A 17746-nucleotide genomic window follows, 5' to 3' on the forward strand; every position below is an offset into this window, starting at 1 on the left:
GGAGATCATAGTTGGAAACCGTGAAAATAAAATCCAAAAGTTTCCTGATTTGAGGAAGTTACAAAAAAATACTGCGATTTACAAAAACTATGGGACCACCAACAACCATGCAGGATCTGACAAATCATGACTCTGACTATTTATTTTCTCTCTAAATTAGTCCGACTTTGTTCTAAGTATTCTGACTTTATTCCTAGATTATATATACTTATTTATTATATATACTTTTGCCGTGGCCCAAAAGTTCAGTCGTCAATTTTAGATATGGGCTCTTTAATAGTACTAAAATGTATTGTTTCAGTGGGACGCAGTGTGAGTTTGACCCTCCTGCGCCGCCGTAGCCGCTGTAGGCCGGAGTCATGGCGGCTGTGGTTCTGGTTAGCCGTCCTGTGAATGTCCTTCCCAGGATTTCCAGTGAGTATTAACACAAACACAAATGTCTCACTGTAAAACTGGGACTGTATTCTGAAACCGGGACGCTTTAAGATGTAACGCCGTCCGCTAAATACGAGATTAGTCGTTCATTGTAGGGCTTATTTGTCCTTTAAAATGCAGTGTGACCCTGGTCGAGTTTTCTGACGCGGGCTGTTTTTACAAAATATGCCTTCACACACGCACAGTATTAATCTTATCTATACTACCTTCAAAACCAGTGAAGTGAGACAACTTAGTTTCCTATTCGCTCATTTCTAATATTCTGTTCCACATTAAATGTTGACGCTATTATTTTCTGGCGCCTGCACAATTTAAGGTGGAACGGAGAATTAACGAGAAGTTCATTGTGTGAGGTTAAGTTCATTTTAAAATGAATGAATTTCAGCTTTGCCTTGGTATTTATTTTTGTTTAATTTCACGCAAGTTCATAACATTGAAGAATCTCTCCAGTGTAGATAAAGTTTCACGTTGATAACAAATGTTTTTGGTGTTGTTTATACGGTAGAAGACCTAAATCGAAATAAACAATTAATGCCGTAGAAGAGCATATTCTGATATCATAAAAGTAGCTAAGTAATTAATTCAACTCTTGAGCTTCAGGAGAGTGGATTACCAGAGTGGGACTTATATAAAAGTACTGTAATAATTGAGTACATTATTTGTTTTCATTTTAAATACAGAATCATTCAAGCACTGCTGGGCTAGATGATGATGATGATGATATTGTTGTTGAAATAAGGATGTACATTGATAGTAAATCATGTTGGTTATTGTCTGGAATGGTCAGTTGTTACCAGCATGAAGATGTATAAACAACTGTGCATCCTGGTTTTAGGTACCAGATTAATTTTATTGAAATTTAAGGAGCTTTGTATGGTGGAATTCATTCATTCGTTCATTATCTGTAACCCTTATCCAGTTCAGGGTCGCTGTGGGTCCAGAGCCTACTTGGAATCATTGGGCGCAAGGTGGGAATACACCCTGGAGGGGGCGCCAGTCCTTCACAGGGCAACACAGACACATACACACATTCACTCACACCTATGGACACTTTTGAGTCGCCAATCCACCTACCAACGTGCGTTTTTGGACTGTGGGAGGAAACCGGAGCACCCGGAGGAAACCTACGCAGACACAGGGACAACACACCACACTCCTCACAGACAGTCACCCGGAGAAAATCCACGCAGACACAGGGAGAACACACCAACTCCTCACAGACAGTCACCTGGAGCGGGAATCAAACCCACAACCTCCAGGCCCCTGGGGCTGTGTGACTGCGACACCTACCTGCTGCGCCACCGTGCCGCCCTATGGTTTACACCTGCACTTTGTAGTCTGGTTAAATCGAACTCTGGTTCATTTAGGCCTTTGGTGCGATTCGTTTGTGCAGTTGTGAATGCAGTAATCGCACTCAGATGCGGACCAAAACAACTGCACAGAGACCCTTGAGAGCAGGTAGCCTTGGTTCGGTTCCAATCGATTTCAGGAGGGTAGTGAATGATTTCTAGCACTACCTCATGCAGGTTTTCACCAAACAACGCAGTGGGTTATGGGTAATCTGATAACTGCTAGTGTACCCTCTCTTTTGTCCAGGTATCTACTCCCCTGTGGTGCTGGCAGCTGGACCTGTTGCGGTTCAGCACAGACAGATCCACCATGCTCTAATCCCTAGAGGCAAAGGAGGCCGCTCTTCATCCAGTGGTATAGCGGCCACTGTGTTCGGAGCCACTGGCTTCTTGGGCCGGTATGTGGTCAATCGACTGGGTAAGTTGAAGTGTGCATGAGGAAATTTTTTTAAGGAAAATTTAGCAATGACATCAACAATAAATGGTCAGAAAAAATCTTTTAGCAAAACTGATGCCAAAGATTTGCAAGCATCATTAGCCTTATTGGGATTTATTTATGAGCAGTACACTTCCTCAGTGATTAATTTGTTATTTTCAGACAGTAGTAAAATTTCTGTAGGACAGCCTTTTTTTTTTTTTTTTAGTTTTTTTAGGTAGTTGTACGTCCTGCAGCTTTGCATGCTTTTTTACAAATAAATAATGAAGCACCTAATTGAAAACTGTCTCTGCCACAAAAAAAAAATAGAATAATTATAATCAAACAAAGTTTGTGGGGTTTCGTTTTTAATGAAAATAAAAATCAAAAATCATCAACATTTTACCAGAGTGCAATATAATACTGTAACTATCAGTGGTTAAAAATCTTTTCTATAACCTGATTAATTTAGTTTGTCTATTGTAGTGCCTTCAGTTTTATGATGATTTGATGCAAGTTATATATTTGCTGCCACTTTCCTGTTCTATTGGAAAATGTATTTCCCTAACAGATAAATTTAGATTATTTATTTATTTGTTTGTTAATTCATTTATTCCTTCAGGTCGAATTGGATCTCAGATAGTGGTCCCTCACCGGTGCGACCAGTATGATCTAATGTATCTCAGACCCATGGGAGATCTTGGCCAGATTATCTTTATGGTATGCTTTCTTTAAACACTTTTACTGTGCTTCCAACTTAATGGCATTCTTTTCGTTTGGGATTAGAATTGAGGTTTTCTTAGAGAGACTTGTGTTCTTTTTTCAGGAATGGGACCCAAGGAATAAGGAATCAATCAAGAAAGCGATTTCTCACTCCAATGTCGTGATCAATCTAGTGGGAAGAGAGTGGGAGACCAAGTATGCGGGACATTAGAATTGCTGCTCTTGAAGTTGATATTATAATAATACTGGATATCAGTAGATGCAAGACACTCTCTTAAGATGTTCTTTTTTTATCTCTAGAAACTACAAGTTTGAAGACGTGTTTGTGACCATCCCTCAACAAATTGCAAGGGCATCGCGTGAAGCTGGAGTGTCAAAGTTTGTCCACATGTCCCACCTTAATGCAGACATTCGCAGCCCCTCAAAATATCTGAGAAATAAGGTACATTGTTTCATTCACCATTTAAAAATAAATTAATAATAATAATAATAATCACATTACCTGAAGTTGATTATAGAAAGCACTAAATTGTAGAATGTGAAAAAGGCATGTTACTCAGTATAATGTGGTGTGTCCTGGCAGGCTGTTGGAGAGACAGCTGTGAGAGATGAATTCCCAGATGCCATTATCATGAAGCCATCCGAGTTCTTTGGAAGAGAGGATCGATTTTTCAACCACTTTGCGAGTATGTGTCTAGTTCTAAACATTATACGTATCTAAAATGGGACTGTTAGGTTTGTTTTTGACTTACAGTGCTTTAACTTTTTCTGCTGTTCTGTGTGTAGACATGCGCTGGTTTGGCAAGGCTGTGCCGCTTATAGCAATGGGCAAGAAAACAGAAAAACAACCATGTCATGTGAGTAATTGACACAGTAATACCCTCAGTCATTTTTCTTGGTAGAGTCTGACAGCATGCCTTGTTAACGTTAAGGTCATTCCTATATGTGTGTACTCTTGGCTCCTTTGCCCCTGTCTGTAGGTGGTGGATGTGGCTAAGGCCATTGTCAATGCCATCAAAGATCCTGATTCTAATGGAAAGACATATGCGTTAGCTGGGTAAGTAGTGACCACATTTTGTAATATAATACTTTTCTTTTAATGTCTGCAATTGAATGGACAATCAACCTTAATGCTTGGGTCCGACTTTGTTCTAAGTATTCTGACTTTATTCCTAGATTATATATACATATTTATTATATATACTTTTGCCGTGGCCCAAAAGTTCAGTCGTCAATTTTAGATATGGGCTCTTTAATAGTACTTCCACCTGTGTGGAATTAATTTAGAAGATATATTAATGTTATTGACAAAAGACTGCAAATGTTATTTTATTTGGGATATGTATTGCCCACTCTTCGAAGTGATTTCGCTTTTAAGAAATTGCTTGTGTTTTATGTGATTAAGTATAAACACAAAATATGCTGAACACTAATGTGATTGGCAGTCTTTATTTAAAATATTCTACCCAAGGAAAAGTTGTTAAATTACCTGTTTCAAAGCACATAACGTAAAGAAAATAATGCATTCTGTTTTTGTATTAACTCTGTTCCTGATACCTTCAGATCAAATAGCTGTTATATATTATTTAAACAAAGTGATATATTGTTTAAATTGAGTGATATTCACCACCTGTCAGGCCCAACCGATATCTGCTGCATGACCTGGTGGAGTACGTGTACGCTGTAGCCTACAGACCTTTTGTGTCCTACCCTATGCCACGCCCATTATATCAGTAAGCATTATCACATTTTCTTATGTAGACCTATGTAGGCAGTTGGAGTATTCATTGTAATAAGATAGTAAACTTTGTTTTCTGGTTTTAGTCTCATTGCCAGGTTCTTTGAGATTAACCCCTTTGAGCCCTGGACAACTCGTGACAAAGTTGACCGGGTATGTACACGCAGCATACAACCATGATAAATTAAATACGTTAAGTGTAAATCCTTAGGCACATTTTCTGGTATGTATTGGCATTTGACAAACGGCTGCATGACATTTCTGTGTATATGTATTTCGTACATAGTTTTGTTTATATCTATGGTGATTTTTTTTTCTTTTTAATCCAAAACCCAGATCAGATTGATTGTTTCTGAATTTTGAAACTTGGAATATTAGTTACAGTGCCCTTCCACACACCTGATTTGTTTCAGAAGGACCATTGGTATTACTGGACTAGGTATTTGTCTAATGAAGAATATTTAACTAAAACTTTCAACAAACCAAAACCACATGGATGGATAAAGCCCACTTTCAGGCCAGGATTAATTCTTGTGTTACTGCACTTGAAACTAAATTTTAGTGTGTAAATATTAAAAAAATGTAACCTATAGCAACAGAAAACCCTTTTGCATTGCCACCATATTTCTGGTTACTAGAGTATAATTACTTTTATATTCATAATAATTGTGTATATTTATCATTTTCTCTACTGAAAGAGCAATATTTGTTCTGTGACACCATAAACATAAAGTTATGATTGACCCGGTATGGGGTGAACATCAATCAGAAACCTGTCCCTGATTGGTCCAAGAGCATTTTGTTTCAGAATCCCTACTGTTTGTTTTCAAACTTCGTCTGTGCTAGAGCTAAATAAATGATTGTGACACCGCCTAGCTAACAACCTGTGATGTTCACAACTGGTTTTCAATATCAAAAACAACTTAATATTGTCTTCCTCTCTCTCCCTGCCAGTTTCACACAACAGACCTGAAGTATCCAGGTCTCCCAGGCTTTGAGGATCTTGGAATCACGCCTTCCTCTGTGGAGCAGAAGGCCATCGAAGTGTTGCGTCGCCATCGCCGTTTCCGTTTCCTGGAAGCAGAGATGGGGGAGACCAAACCTGCCAAAACAGTCAACATCTGAGCAGTAATTTAGGGTGTGGTCTCTCACTCCTCCTAAGGTTGTGCTGTCTTGTTTTACTATGACTCTGTACATAAATTAAATAAATAAAATAATGTTCATCCTACATCTTGGTTCTTGAATTTTTGATTGACCATGCTTATTTTGAAATGCTTTGCACCATATTCTGACGCCCCAGATTAAGCCTAAGCTTAAACCTAGATTTAAGAATTGTTAAGGATAATTGACTACTGGTTTGCAATTTATTCTTAATGTTGTTACTTTTTATTAAGTATAAAGACATTATGTAAATTGAATGATTGAGCGGTTGGATAATGGGAAATGTAGGTATTTAAATCATCTGTCTACAGTGGGTCGTTTTTGCATGTGGCCAGGTATTTGCATGTGGTCAGGTATGACCATATTATTTAGATGTTCTCGTAAGAGTGCCTACTCACAACTCTTAAATGGTATAGAAGTGTGAGAGTGACTAGGCACACAAGGCTTTACAAGCAACAGTATGTCAATTACATTTCAATCTGTTATTCTCTGGCTTACAAAATAAAAACGGTGTGTGAATAGATTTCATCGGTCTGAGTTGTCATAGTAATGGGTTCAAAGTTCAAGAGTTTTGCCTACAAACAACTGCAGGACTTGAGGGCCTTTTTCTTGACAGTTGTAATGTCTGTTTCATGCATCGGTTCAATACTGTATTTACTTAAGTATGTTTTAATGTATATTTTGTGGGCTGGACACTTTTACACGTGTACGTTTGCTGCACAAATCTACATGTATGTTAATGGAAACCACGCCCTTGTATCTTATCTGGATAGCTTTGTGTTCAGTTCACACTGGAGTTGATATCTGGGCTCAGGAGTGTGAGTTATAATCTCAGGTTCTGGGGAAGATCATACTTGAATAATTGCTCTAAATCTAGAGTTTAAATGTGATTAAAAATGAGGATTCGTGGAGTGATAAAAGGACTGGGTTTACTGGGCACTTTTGCCCTTTTTCTGTACACAGTTTCCTATCTCATGTTCATCAGAAACCAGCAGAACCCCAAGGAGAGCAGCAGTGTCCAGAGAGCAGCAGCAGAGGAAACTATCTTAAAGAAACTGGAGGGACTTGAGGGACGTGTTAATAAAATAGGTGAGTGTTCAGGTGCTTGGTCTAGTGGTCACACAAAGTAGGAGAGAACTGTGTTATATAAAAGGTATTAGTCGTCTAACACTAGGTGTCAAGCGTGTTATCTTTGATTTGATTTTTTTTTATCCATTTTTCCTCAGATTGACATGTTGATTCATACATTAACTGTGTATTCAGTTCAGGGTCACGGTTGACTTTATGTTGAATGTGGAAAGAAAAAAAAAAAAGGATATAACATTCCCAAGTGAACTTCATCCGATGTTTTCTGCCTCAGTGTGAGGGCATTGAATATGATCACTGTTAAATAGGCCACAATAGGCTTAAATCTAAAATGTATTCATTGGAGCCCAGACAGTGAGTGTATATCTGTCCACTGGCGTAAAACGGCTGGCACACCACTGACTGTAGACCACTGCTGGTCCACCATCGGACCACTCAGATTACTGCCCTGTACCAGATATAACTCATTTATAATCTCCTCAAACAGATTTTACATTCACAGAGACTTTTATTCTGGAATACAAACTAATACAAATATCACCAACAACTATGAGAGATATAATAATGATTATAAGCCTGATATAAAGTGATTATGCTAAAAATGTTGACACTGTGCTGGATTAAAGTTATTTACTAATTAAATATATAAAGAATAACAAAAGAACCTAATGAAGGAAAAAGTAGTAAATTGGACTGTGAATGTAAAAGTGATCAAATGTGGTCTTTTGTCTAAGATATCTGTTTAATCACCGGTGGTCTTCCCAGAAAACGCTGTGCAAAACACTAGTGGACCTCCAGCTTTGCCCTCAGTGGAGCAGCCGTGGTCCGCTGTCCCCTTTCTATCAGGGAATTAATCATTCAATCATAGATACTGAAGACTACACTTTAAAAAAGTTCACTAAATAAGGGCTGTCCAAGAGGTATCAGGAGAGATCTACAAATTAACAAGAATTTATTCACGTAATATTGGAAATATAAAATTCATACGTATTTTAATATATAAGTAAATTATAATAAAATGTTTTAATCACATTGAGGTGAGTGAAACACGAACTGTCAAAATAATAATAATAATAATAATAAATAAATTAATCAATGGGCGGCACGGTGGTGCAGCAGGTAGGTGTCGCAGTCACACAGCTCCAGGGGCCTGGAGGTTGTGGGTTTGATTCCCGCTCCGGGTGACTGTCTGTGAGGAGTTTGGTGTGTTCTCCCTGTGTCTGCGTGGGTTTCCTCCGGGTGACTGTCTGTGAGGAGTTTGGTGTGTTCTCCCTGTGTCTGCGTGGGTTTCCTCCGGGTGACTGTGTGAGGAGTTTGGTGTGTTCTCCCTGTGTCTGCGTGGGTTTCCTCCGGGTGACTGTCTGTGAGGAGTTTGGTGTGTTCTCCCCGCGTCAGCGTGGGTTTCCTCCGGGTGCTCCGGTTTCTTCCCACAGTCCAAAAACACACGTTGGTAGGTGGATTGGTGACTCAAAAGTGTCCGAGTGTGTGAGTGAATGTGTGTACACCCTCCAGGGTGTATTCCTGCCTTGCGCCCAGTGATTCCAGGTAGGCTCTGGACCCACCGTGACCCTGAACTGGCTAAGCGGTTACAGATAATGGATGAACGAATGAATGAATGAATGAATAATTAATCAATCAATCCTATACTTAGAGCAAATATCTGTCGTTAATTTGAAAACAAATCCCCAAGGTGGGAACTTTTCATTCGCTGAATAAACACGTGGAAAATAAAATTCACTGCGAAGTAAGTCATTTTCACGAAATAGTAATTGTTGAAATGAAAATGTGTTGCATGCGACTGCATTACAGTTGGTTCATTGTGCTGTTCTTCTCAGTGGAGTCTCTGGAACACAGACTGAGGAGAGAGGAACCTGCAGCAGAGCCACAGAAAGAGCTGAAGGAACTGAAAGAAGTCAAGAAACCGGAGCCGCAGCCAAAACCAAAGAAGAAGAAAGCGAAGAAGCTGTTCCCGAATTCTTTCCTGTTTTCTAATTGGGGAGAAGACCTCTCAGAGGAGGAGCAGAGGGCTGCAGAGCGGGCTTTTGTACAATACGGTTATAACGTTTTCCTCAGTGACAGACTTCCACTCAACAGAAGCCTGCCAGACACCAGAAACCCCAGGTTAGTGTCAGTACAGAGGAACACGTGTTCAACAAATGTATATTATTAGGGGTCCAAGCACTGCAAGTGCTGGAGCCCTATTGTTTTTGTTCCGATTTTTCTTCTTCTTCTTCTTCTTTTTCTTCTTTTTACTCCGATGAAACGCAATGGGCAACCGTAGGTCCTACAGACTTGTTTGGTCAACTGGTAGTAAACCCTCCCGCTACTCAGGCGCAAAGAATCAGCCCGATCAGCCTGATGGTGGCGCTATAGCGACGTGGAACGCATCGCTGCCTGTATCTCCTACCCCCGTATGGCATAGAGACGAAATTCTTTTTTTCCCTGATTCCTCAGGTCAGATCCTACAAAAAAGCCTCAAGAACCCATAAGCCCCGCCTACTTAGATTTTGAGCTAATTTGCATAATATGCAAAATCACACAAATTTTTGAGCGCGAACTAGTCTCTGGTAATGTACCCAATATGGACATATGTGGTATCAGCAGAATCCTAAGAACCTGAACTTTAATAATTATCAAAAAAAAAGTTAGACTTTCATCACTGCTCGGCTTCCAGACTCCGCCCAAATACAGAGGTGGAGTTTGCGTTTCAAAAATCAGACAAATACAGCTATAACTCGCAAACGCTTTCTCCAAATTTTACGATACTTCACATGTTTGATCCCTTTAAGGGTTGGAAGACATAAATACTTGGTTGTGCAACTGCAAGACTAGGGGGCGCTATAACAACAAAAAGTTTGTTACGCTTCACAGGATTGTCTGATTGACATGCCGATTGGTAGGCATGTATTGGGTGATGAGCTGACTCAGATTCTATGACGATGATGTCATATTAAAAAAAAAACATGGCCGCCATTGGCCAATCAAATTTCAGCAGCTGTTTCATGACCTTAACAAGGTCCTATCATCATGAGACTTGCATGGTATGTCCATGGCAGCACTTCCTGAGCACATAAACATTTTCATAACGATAGCCACTAGGGGCACAATTCAAATTTTCAACATGAAAATATGGAATATCTCAGCGAAAATTAAACTTATCAACAAGCAGTTTACTTTACTGCATACTCTGCATAGTGTCTTACAACTTTGCAATTACAACTATTGTCAAAAAATGCATAGTTTATCCACAATAGTCAGGTTTATGAAAATGGAGCTTTTCGAACTCCTCCCTGGACATTTGTCTTATCAATAAACAACTGGTATTTTTGAAATCTTTATAGACTGTAGGTAAATAATTATTTTAAAAAGTTGGAACCTTTGACACGCTGTTGTGGCAGTTATTTAACAAATATGCTTGGGGTGGGGGGCTCGATGCACTCTTTGAGCTATAACTACAGCAAATGTCACCCAAATCAAACAGAACTTGGTACACCTATGTATGTCTTTACTCTGAAGTAGTGTGCTAAATATGACCACATTGCACAGAAAGGGGGCGCTACAATTAAACAACAACTGGTTGCATAGGTTATTAATTGATTACACTGCCACCTAGAGATGCAGTACCAGCAAGATGAGATAGATATATTCTGAAGACCATGGGAAAGGAGCGTGTGAATTTTCATAACATATGGCTTAAAGCACTTTTGATTTACAGCTAATTTTGTGCAAAGATTTGAAGGTAAGCTGCACAGCTCTTTTTAAGCAGAGGCTGCAATCACACAGTAATGAAAGTTCCACATAGATTTTGATAATTATTAAAATTCAAGTTCTTATGATTCTCATGATACCACATATGTCCATATTGGGTTATTATTTTGGGACTAGTTCTTGATCAAATCAATATCTGTTACATCCCATCTATGCCTGCAGACTTATCTCTGTTATGCAGAATCCCCCCTCAACCCCTCTCTGATCCACACATAACAGCAGAATACACATGGACATATCACCACAATGCCAGTGTTACTACAGTGCTGAGAATGTATGAGCTACTGTCTCTGATTTCATATCTATAAGTTGGACCAATAAAACATGTGTATCTAAAAGTGTGGACAGTGAGTGGAAACAGGTATTAAATTCTCCAGCAGCACTGCTGTGTCTTATCTACTCATAAAAGAAAAATACACACTGCCACGTTCACCTGTCTGCAGACCAGAAGTGCACCCACTCATCCACTACCCCTTCTTCTTACAAACCAGCTCTGCTGAGACACCAGAACACCAATGACCACATTTTAAAGCACTACAAAATCTATCTTAAAGCGTGGCTCCTGTATCAGGAAATGTCTTGTGTTAACCTCTTGCTCTGCAAAGATTGCTTGCTTTCACTCTGGTCTTCAATGGTCAGGAAACCCATACAGCAGGTATGACTCCGGTGTTGGAGTTTTAAATTCCTCAGCATCACTACTGGACTGGGAATAGTCCACAATCAAAAACATCCAGCAGACAGTGTCCTGGGTCCACTAATGACGGACTTGAGTACAAGCAACTCCACATCATATCTGCTGTTTAGGGGTCCTGAACATTAGGGTGAGAAACCAGGGTGCAACTCCAGAGTGACTTCTGTGCTGTATGCTGTTTCTGTCATCCGCTACTCTTCCATCTCACGCTACAATGCCACAGAAACACCAGAACACCAAGGACCACCTTACAAACACTACACAAACTTCCCCAAATATCCCCTTCTTTCTCAGGACAGCTCATATGCTAGCTAATTGTTCTTCTACCAGCGAATACCAGCTTGGACCCCGGGAATTGCCGCTTGCGGCTATAGTTATTATTATTGTTATTATTATTATTAATATTAATCAATGGCTTTTTCATAAGTCAGTATTTAAAATGTAACTTGAACACTCAGTCACAGTGATTTAATATTATGTGATTGAAGAGGCAAGAGTTTTGATGATTATTTACCTCTGCCGTCACTAGAGATTCATGATTAGGGGTGCTACGCTTTAACCGGTGTGGGGTGGGGTGGGGTAATTGCCCATCTACAGGTAGGAAAACACTTAATAAATAGCACCCAGAGTGGGGGCCAGTCCTCCAAATGGACAGTTGTTCTTGGTTGAAAGTATGCTCTGCGACTTTGTGTGTTTGTTGATTGAGTGTTGAATGGCTGTCTAGAAAGGCACCATTCATTCATTCATTCATGATCTGTAACCCTTATCCAATTCAGGGTCGCGGTGGGTCCAGAGCCTACCTGGAATCATTGGGCTCAAGGCGGGAATACACCCTGGAGGGGGCGCCAGTCCTTCACAGGGCAACACAGACACACACACACATTCACACTTTTGAGTCACCAAACCACCTACCAACGTGTGTTTTTTGACTGTGGGAGGAAACCGGAGCACCCGGAGGAAACCCATACAGACACAGGGAGAACACACCAACTCCTCACAGACAGTCACCCGGAGCGGGAATCGAACCCACAAACTCCAGGCCCCTGGAGCTGTGTGACTGCGACACTACCTGCTGCGCCTTTTCCTTGCCATTCTTGACCCTTTTTGCTCTTAGGAGGCTTGGACTCAAATCTCTGTAAAGCTGCTTTGAAAGGTGAAAAGTAAAAATTTTTAAAAACGATTGACAGCATGGTGGCACAACAAGTAGTGTCGCTGCCAGTTTGGTGTGTGTGAATGTGTGCCCTCTCCAGGATGTGTTCCTGCATTGTGCCCAGTAAGTAAGTAAAATTTTATTTATAGAGCACATTTAAAACCAAAGTGCTTCACAATAAACAAACAGTAATTTTCCAGTAATTTCCGGTAGGCTCCGGACCCTCTGGTGGGAGGAAAGTTTCAAAGGTTTTGAAGGTTTTGGGCAGATACTTGAACGTAGGGGGAAACAAATTCTTCTAGCCAAGTAAAGTGGTGTTATTGATGAAGGGCCAGATGTTGTGATATCTGCACACAATATACTTCATATAATTAATATGTAATATATTTGCATATATTAATACATATCATTTAAATATATATATATTATTTTATTTTGCCACTTTCCCATATGTTTTATGGATTTAAAAATATATTCTTAAGACACATTTCTCACTCTTGGTCCTGGAGGCCCATTGCTCTGGTCATTTTAGTGTTTTCCCTATTAACAAAATAAGGGGATGTTAATGAGCTAATTAGTTGGACTGAGTGTGTTGGGAGAAAGGAAAACACAAGCAAATGCAGGTCAGTGGGCCTCTCAAACTATGCTCCCTCATTAAAGAGTCAGTCAAACATACCTATTTCATCAAATTTGTGACCAGCTGATGCTTTAGGGAAATTTTGTTTCTAACCACTCAGGTGTGCGACTAAGGTTTATCCGAAGCAGCTCCCCACAATCAGTGTGGTTCTGATCTACCTGGACGAGGCTTTGTCCATCTTAAAGAGAGCCATACGCAGCATTATTGACAAAACCCCTGCTCACCTGCTGAAGGAGATCGTACTGGTGGATGACCACAGCACCCATGGTCTGTAACTAATCTTTGGATATTATAATAAGTCTTTAGGTCATGATCAGTATGAATCAGGAATGTGTGTTGCTGTGTGCAAAGTTAACACTGCAGTGGCCTTGCCTTTAAGTTCATAAAGAGTGTTATCTTGAACTTCAGCACAATCCGGATATGTATCCTACATACCCAACCAACAGCGAGTTTTATTACACACCTGTTCTAAAGGAGTCGTCAGTCATTTTCTCTGTTGATTCTTATTCACTTAAGTGTATGAAAAAGTCTTTATACTGCCACCTAGTGGCCTACATCACATAATTATGGACTTTCCATCTCCTTGTGGCACAAATTGGTTTATTCAGGGACTTGAAAGCAATATTAGTCTGAATCTAATGTGAGTTACAAGTTATAGAATAAAATGTAAAACGACTAATTGTATTAATATTGTTATATTACTATTTTGAGACAAAAAGGGTTTCTACGTTGAACTGGAATAATTCTGAAAAATAATTGTCTGTTTTAATGATTTATTTTTTTGTTTGTTTGTTTTTTGTAGATGACCTCCAGGGGAGTCTTGATGAATATATAGAGGTAATTCATCAAGAGAGGCCTGACTTGATTAAGAAAGTGAGACACAAGGAGAGTCTGGGTCTGATTCAAGCGCGTATTTCAGGATGGGATGCAGCTGTCAGTGACGTGGTGGCCATTTTGGATGCCCATATTGAAGTCCATAAACAATGGTAAACATAATTCTTACACTTAGTAATAAATGTTCATCAGTAATCCACTGCTGGGTTTATGGTTGCTTCAAATCCTAATGTGGTGGTGTTTTACCACTGCTAGCCATAATCATAGGGGGTACCTCTTCAAAAAACCAGTCCTCACATTTACATTGTTTTATCTTTATATCTAAGCTGAAATTTAAAGAGGCTGAGTTTTCAGGTCCTAAGTGCCACAAGTTTAAATAAACCATCAATTATCAGCAGACTTATCTTAAATTTGATGTGGGAAAGTTGACATGGGCCTCCTGAAATGACAGCATTGGACTTCTTGGCCAGATTTTGATTCTTAGACAAAACAACAGATTTTATTTAATAGGAAGGAGTCATTATTTGAAGAATAGTTACAGTGTTGGTCTAATGATATTTTCCTTAATTAATCAGTCCCACATTCATACATTTTCTCCTCCTTGTGGTTGTAGGGCTGAACCACTCCTGGCTAGGATCAAAGAAGACAGGACAGTGGTGCTCTCTCCAGTGTTTGACAAAGTGAATTTTGACACCCTCCAGGTGGTTAAGTATATCCCAGCTGCTCATGCTTTTGACTGGAAGCTCTGGTGCATGTATGAGTCCTTCAGGCCAGAGTGGTACAAGCGCCATGATGAAACAGAGCCAGGGAAGTAAGTGACATTTGGCTCATGAGCATGAAACACAAGCTGATACCTGTGACTTGCAATGCATAAAACAATGTTATGGTTTAAAAACAAACTGATGCTGTTTTCTCTTGACCTCAATCATTGTCAGTTAGCCAGAACAAATTGCGGGTAACTCTGTTGGAGTCATGTTGTTCTCCCTCTCTGAGCAAGCATACATTTGTGTAATTGTTGGCAGGAGTCCATCTGTCATGGGGATCCTTGTTGCTGACCGGTTATTCTTGGGAGAAATCGGAGTTCTGGACAAAGGAATGCAGATTTACGGAGGTGAAAACGTAGAGCTTGGAATACGAGTAGGTGGTGTCTGGATTCTGCAAGATCACCATATTAACGTTATTCAAGGCCTGATGGTGCCAGCACAATCACAGGAAGTGTAACTGACCTCACTCTCTGTGCCTTAAAGGAACAACTTCTCTCATGTTGAGAATTATGATCTTTCATTTTTTATTTATTGACCTGTCTCCTCTTCCTTTATATTGTCACCAATCAGGGCAAGGTTAGCTAATGCACACATTCATTAGCTGACTTAGTTAATATTCTATTCCAAGCATGTGAAGCCGGACAAGTGCATTGTGTTAGCAAAAGCTTGAAAAGGAACAATGACTTACGTGATTGGATATATATATATAGTGGCTGGTACTGTAAGCATTTAAATACATTAATTAGTTAATTAATCTGAGAGTTTGATTAATGTGGTTATTGCTTTTCTCTAGGTCTGGACCTGTGGTGGTAGCATTGAAGTTGTCCCTTGCTCCAAGATCGCTCACATAGAGAGGGCACATAAACCCTATGCACTAGACCTGAGCATCTCACTAAAGAGAAATGCCCTGAGGGTGGCAGAAGTCTGGATGGATGACTATAAAAATAATGTTCTTATTAGCTGGAACCTCCCCTTAAAGGTTTGTAGTAGTAATTAAATTCAATTAAATTCAAAACCAAACCAAATAGGCCTTACATTGTGCAATGGATTTTTTCACAAAACGTTATTTGAACAGATGTTGCAGAAATGTTTATGTACAACCACATATACCCCAAGTATTCTAAATGGAGTGTGTAAGGCTTTAAACAATATCACAGATGATACTTAGACATTATATCATTTATAAGATTACAGTGTTAAAAATAAAAAGATATTTGCTCCCTTTATGAACACTATCTACTAAATTCATAATTGTTTTCATTCATGGGTAAAGCATATTGACCAAATCTCTTAATGTCAGATACATTAATGCTTCATACTGAAGCAAAAGCATGTTGCATAAATAATTTATATCTGTTGCTCTTCAGAATCATGGAATTGATATAGGGGATGTGTCAGAGAGAAAGAAGCTGAGGGAGAAATTAAAGTGTAAGCCTTTCAAGTGGTACATGGACAATGTGTATCCTCAGTTGGATACTTGGGAAGATCTTGTCAGCTATGGAGCTGTAAGCCACTTTATTTTTTTTTTATCCTTTTTTCGTTTATTTAATTTCAGACTTGTAAATAGTCAAGATACAGCATGGAACTCTAGGGCACTCTTCTGTAAATAATATAATCCACTAGACACTGCTCTTGAAGACTTATCTGGTTCTGTGTTGCCATTTGGCAGATGCGGAATAACTTGTCTGAGAATAACTGCATTGATCAGGGTCCTGTTCCTGGAAGTGTTCCTATTCTGCATCCGTGTCATTTCTATAGCCCTCAGGTATGTGTTTCAACTCTCCCACCGTAATGTTCATACAACAGTTTAACAAAAGATCATACTTGCATCCTAATAGAAGTTAAATGCAAGTTATTCTGAAAACTTCCAATACTTCCATTATCTCTCAGCTCATATTCTGATTTTGTTTTATACAGATGTGTTACTACAGGAGGAGTGGGGAGTTTTACATTGGAGGCATTAAATCTCACAAGTACAGTAGTAACCGTTGCCTTGTGGATCCTGGTGAAGGGCATGTACCTGGATTGCATGACTGTAAAGTAGCATCACAGAAAGGATTCCACATGTACTGGGAATTTAAACAGGTGTTTAATTTTGACAATGGTTTTGCATAGTACTCTAAACCATGTAAACGCTTATTCCCTTTACTTTTATTTTCCTAGATCTGTAGCTTATTTTCCTAGATCACCCTCCTGTAAAAGCTGGCGAGCATGAGCGTTCACGTGGCATAGAGTAGTATCATACTTAGTTCCAGTAATAAAGTCATTATTTAAATATGAACAGAGGTCTGGGACTATGGTTTATACAGTATACATGAATCACAGTAATGTCATGTCCTAACCATGGCAGGACATCTGTGGCAAAAAGTGTGTGCTGGAAAAAAACAGTATCCTGGCAAATAGTTAATGAAAGTAATTATTAGATATAACAATGCCTGATGTATGTTTTACTTCCAGGGTCAAGAAGTAAGGAACAAACACTCAAACCGATGTCTGGAGATAGCCCAGGGACTCGATTCTTATTACCATCTTGTCATTCAGACGTGCAGTGGGCAACACTGGAGGATACACAATGTCATCAAAGACTTTTAACCAGCTGACAGAATTAAATGTCTGCTACTGGATTGGCACCAGTGGCTTATAAAATTAGGATCCATTCATTTTCAGAAGTTGAAGATATTGCCAAAGTTACTCCTGCACAAAATGATAAGGTACTGTTTAGTAGAATATTAAAATCTTTACTTTAAATTGACATTGCTAAATGATAAATGTCAGATATGGTAATACATACATATGCATGCATATATACATACCTACTTTTCAGAGTTACACTGAAAGAGGGAAACCTATACACAAAGGGAGTGATCTGTTTACATCAGGGGTGTCAAACCAAATCCACGGAGGGCCGTGTGGGTGCAGGTGTTCTTTTCAACCACGCAAAAGCCCCACACTACTGAAAGTCAAGATCTATTGATTAGATCCAATGATTAAAAAC

At 39.4% G+C, this 17746-nt stretch overlaps 2 protein-coding genes across 2 annotated transcripts; both read left to right on the forward strand.

Moving 5' to 3' along the window:
* The first annotated feature begins 294 nt into the window (after positions 1-294).
* On the forward strand, positions 295-5891 carry ndufa9a (NADH:ubiquinone oxidoreductase subunit A9a). The gene is made up of 11 exons (XM_066649558.1): positions 295-414; positions 2032-2202; positions 2822-2919; positions 3026-3117; positions 3223-3364; positions 3506-3608; positions 3709-3779; positions 3903-3979; positions 4560-4655; positions 4747-4813; positions 5615-5891. The coding sequence occupies exons 1-11, from the start codon at positions 360-362 to the stop codon at positions 5783-5785; spliced, it is 1143 nt and encodes a 380-aa protein (XP_066505655.1). The 5' UTR covers positions 295-359; the 3' UTR covers positions 5786-5891.
* A 778-nt stretch (positions 5892-6669) lies between these two features.
* LOC136673729 (probable polypeptide N-acetylgalactosaminyltransferase 8) lies at positions 6670-17445 on the forward strand. Its single transcript, XM_066649396.1, has 11 exons — positions 6670-6910; positions 8743-9028; positions 13254-13420; positions 13956-14139; positions 14601-14798; positions 15010-15124; positions 15545-15730; positions 16119-16256; positions 16421-16516; positions 16669-16836; positions 17209-17445. Exons 1-11 carry the CDS (start codon positions 6718-6720, stop codon positions 17341-17343), a joined length of 1866 nt encoding a protein of 621 aa, XP_066505493.1. The 5' UTR covers positions 6670-6717; the 3' UTR covers positions 17344-17445.
* Positions 17446-17746: the final 301 nt, after the last annotated feature.

This window comes from Hoplias malabaricus, chromosome 17 (assembly GCF_029633855.1).
Source record: "Hoplias malabaricus isolate fHopMal1 chromosome 17, fHopMal1.hap1, whole genome shotgun sequence".
Classification (NCBI taxonomy): Eukaryota; Metazoa; Chordata; class Actinopteri; order Characiformes; family Erythrinidae; genus Hoplias; species Hoplias malabaricus.

Excerpts from the sequence above, each read along its gene's own strand:
- ndufa9a (XM_066649558.1), top strand. The coding sequence starts at position 360 with ATGGCGGCTGTGGTTCTGGTTAGCCGTCCTGTGAATGTCCTTCCCAGG. Across the intron at positions 3,780-3,902 it reads CAGAAAAACAACCATGTCAT|GTGGTGGATGTGGCTAAGGC; the intron begins GTGAGTAATTGA and ends CCCTGTCTGTAG. Across the intron at positions 4,656-4,746 it reads ATGCCACGCCCATTATATCA|TCTCATTGCCAGGTTCTTTG; the intron begins GTAAGCATTATC and ends TTCTGGTTTTAG.
- LOC136673729 (XM_066649396.1), top strand. The coding sequence starts at position 6,718 with ATGAGGATTCGTGGAGTGATAAAAGGACTGGGTTTACTGGGCACTTTT. Across the intron at positions 15,731-16,118 it reads GCTGGAACCTCCCCTTAAAG|AATCATGGAATTGATATAGG; the intron begins GTTTGTAGTAGT and ends GTTGCTCTTCAG. Across the intron at positions 16,517-16,668 it reads GTCATTTCTATAGCCCTCAG|ATGTGTTACTACAGGAGGAG; the intron begins GTATGTGTTTCA and ends TGTTTTATACAG.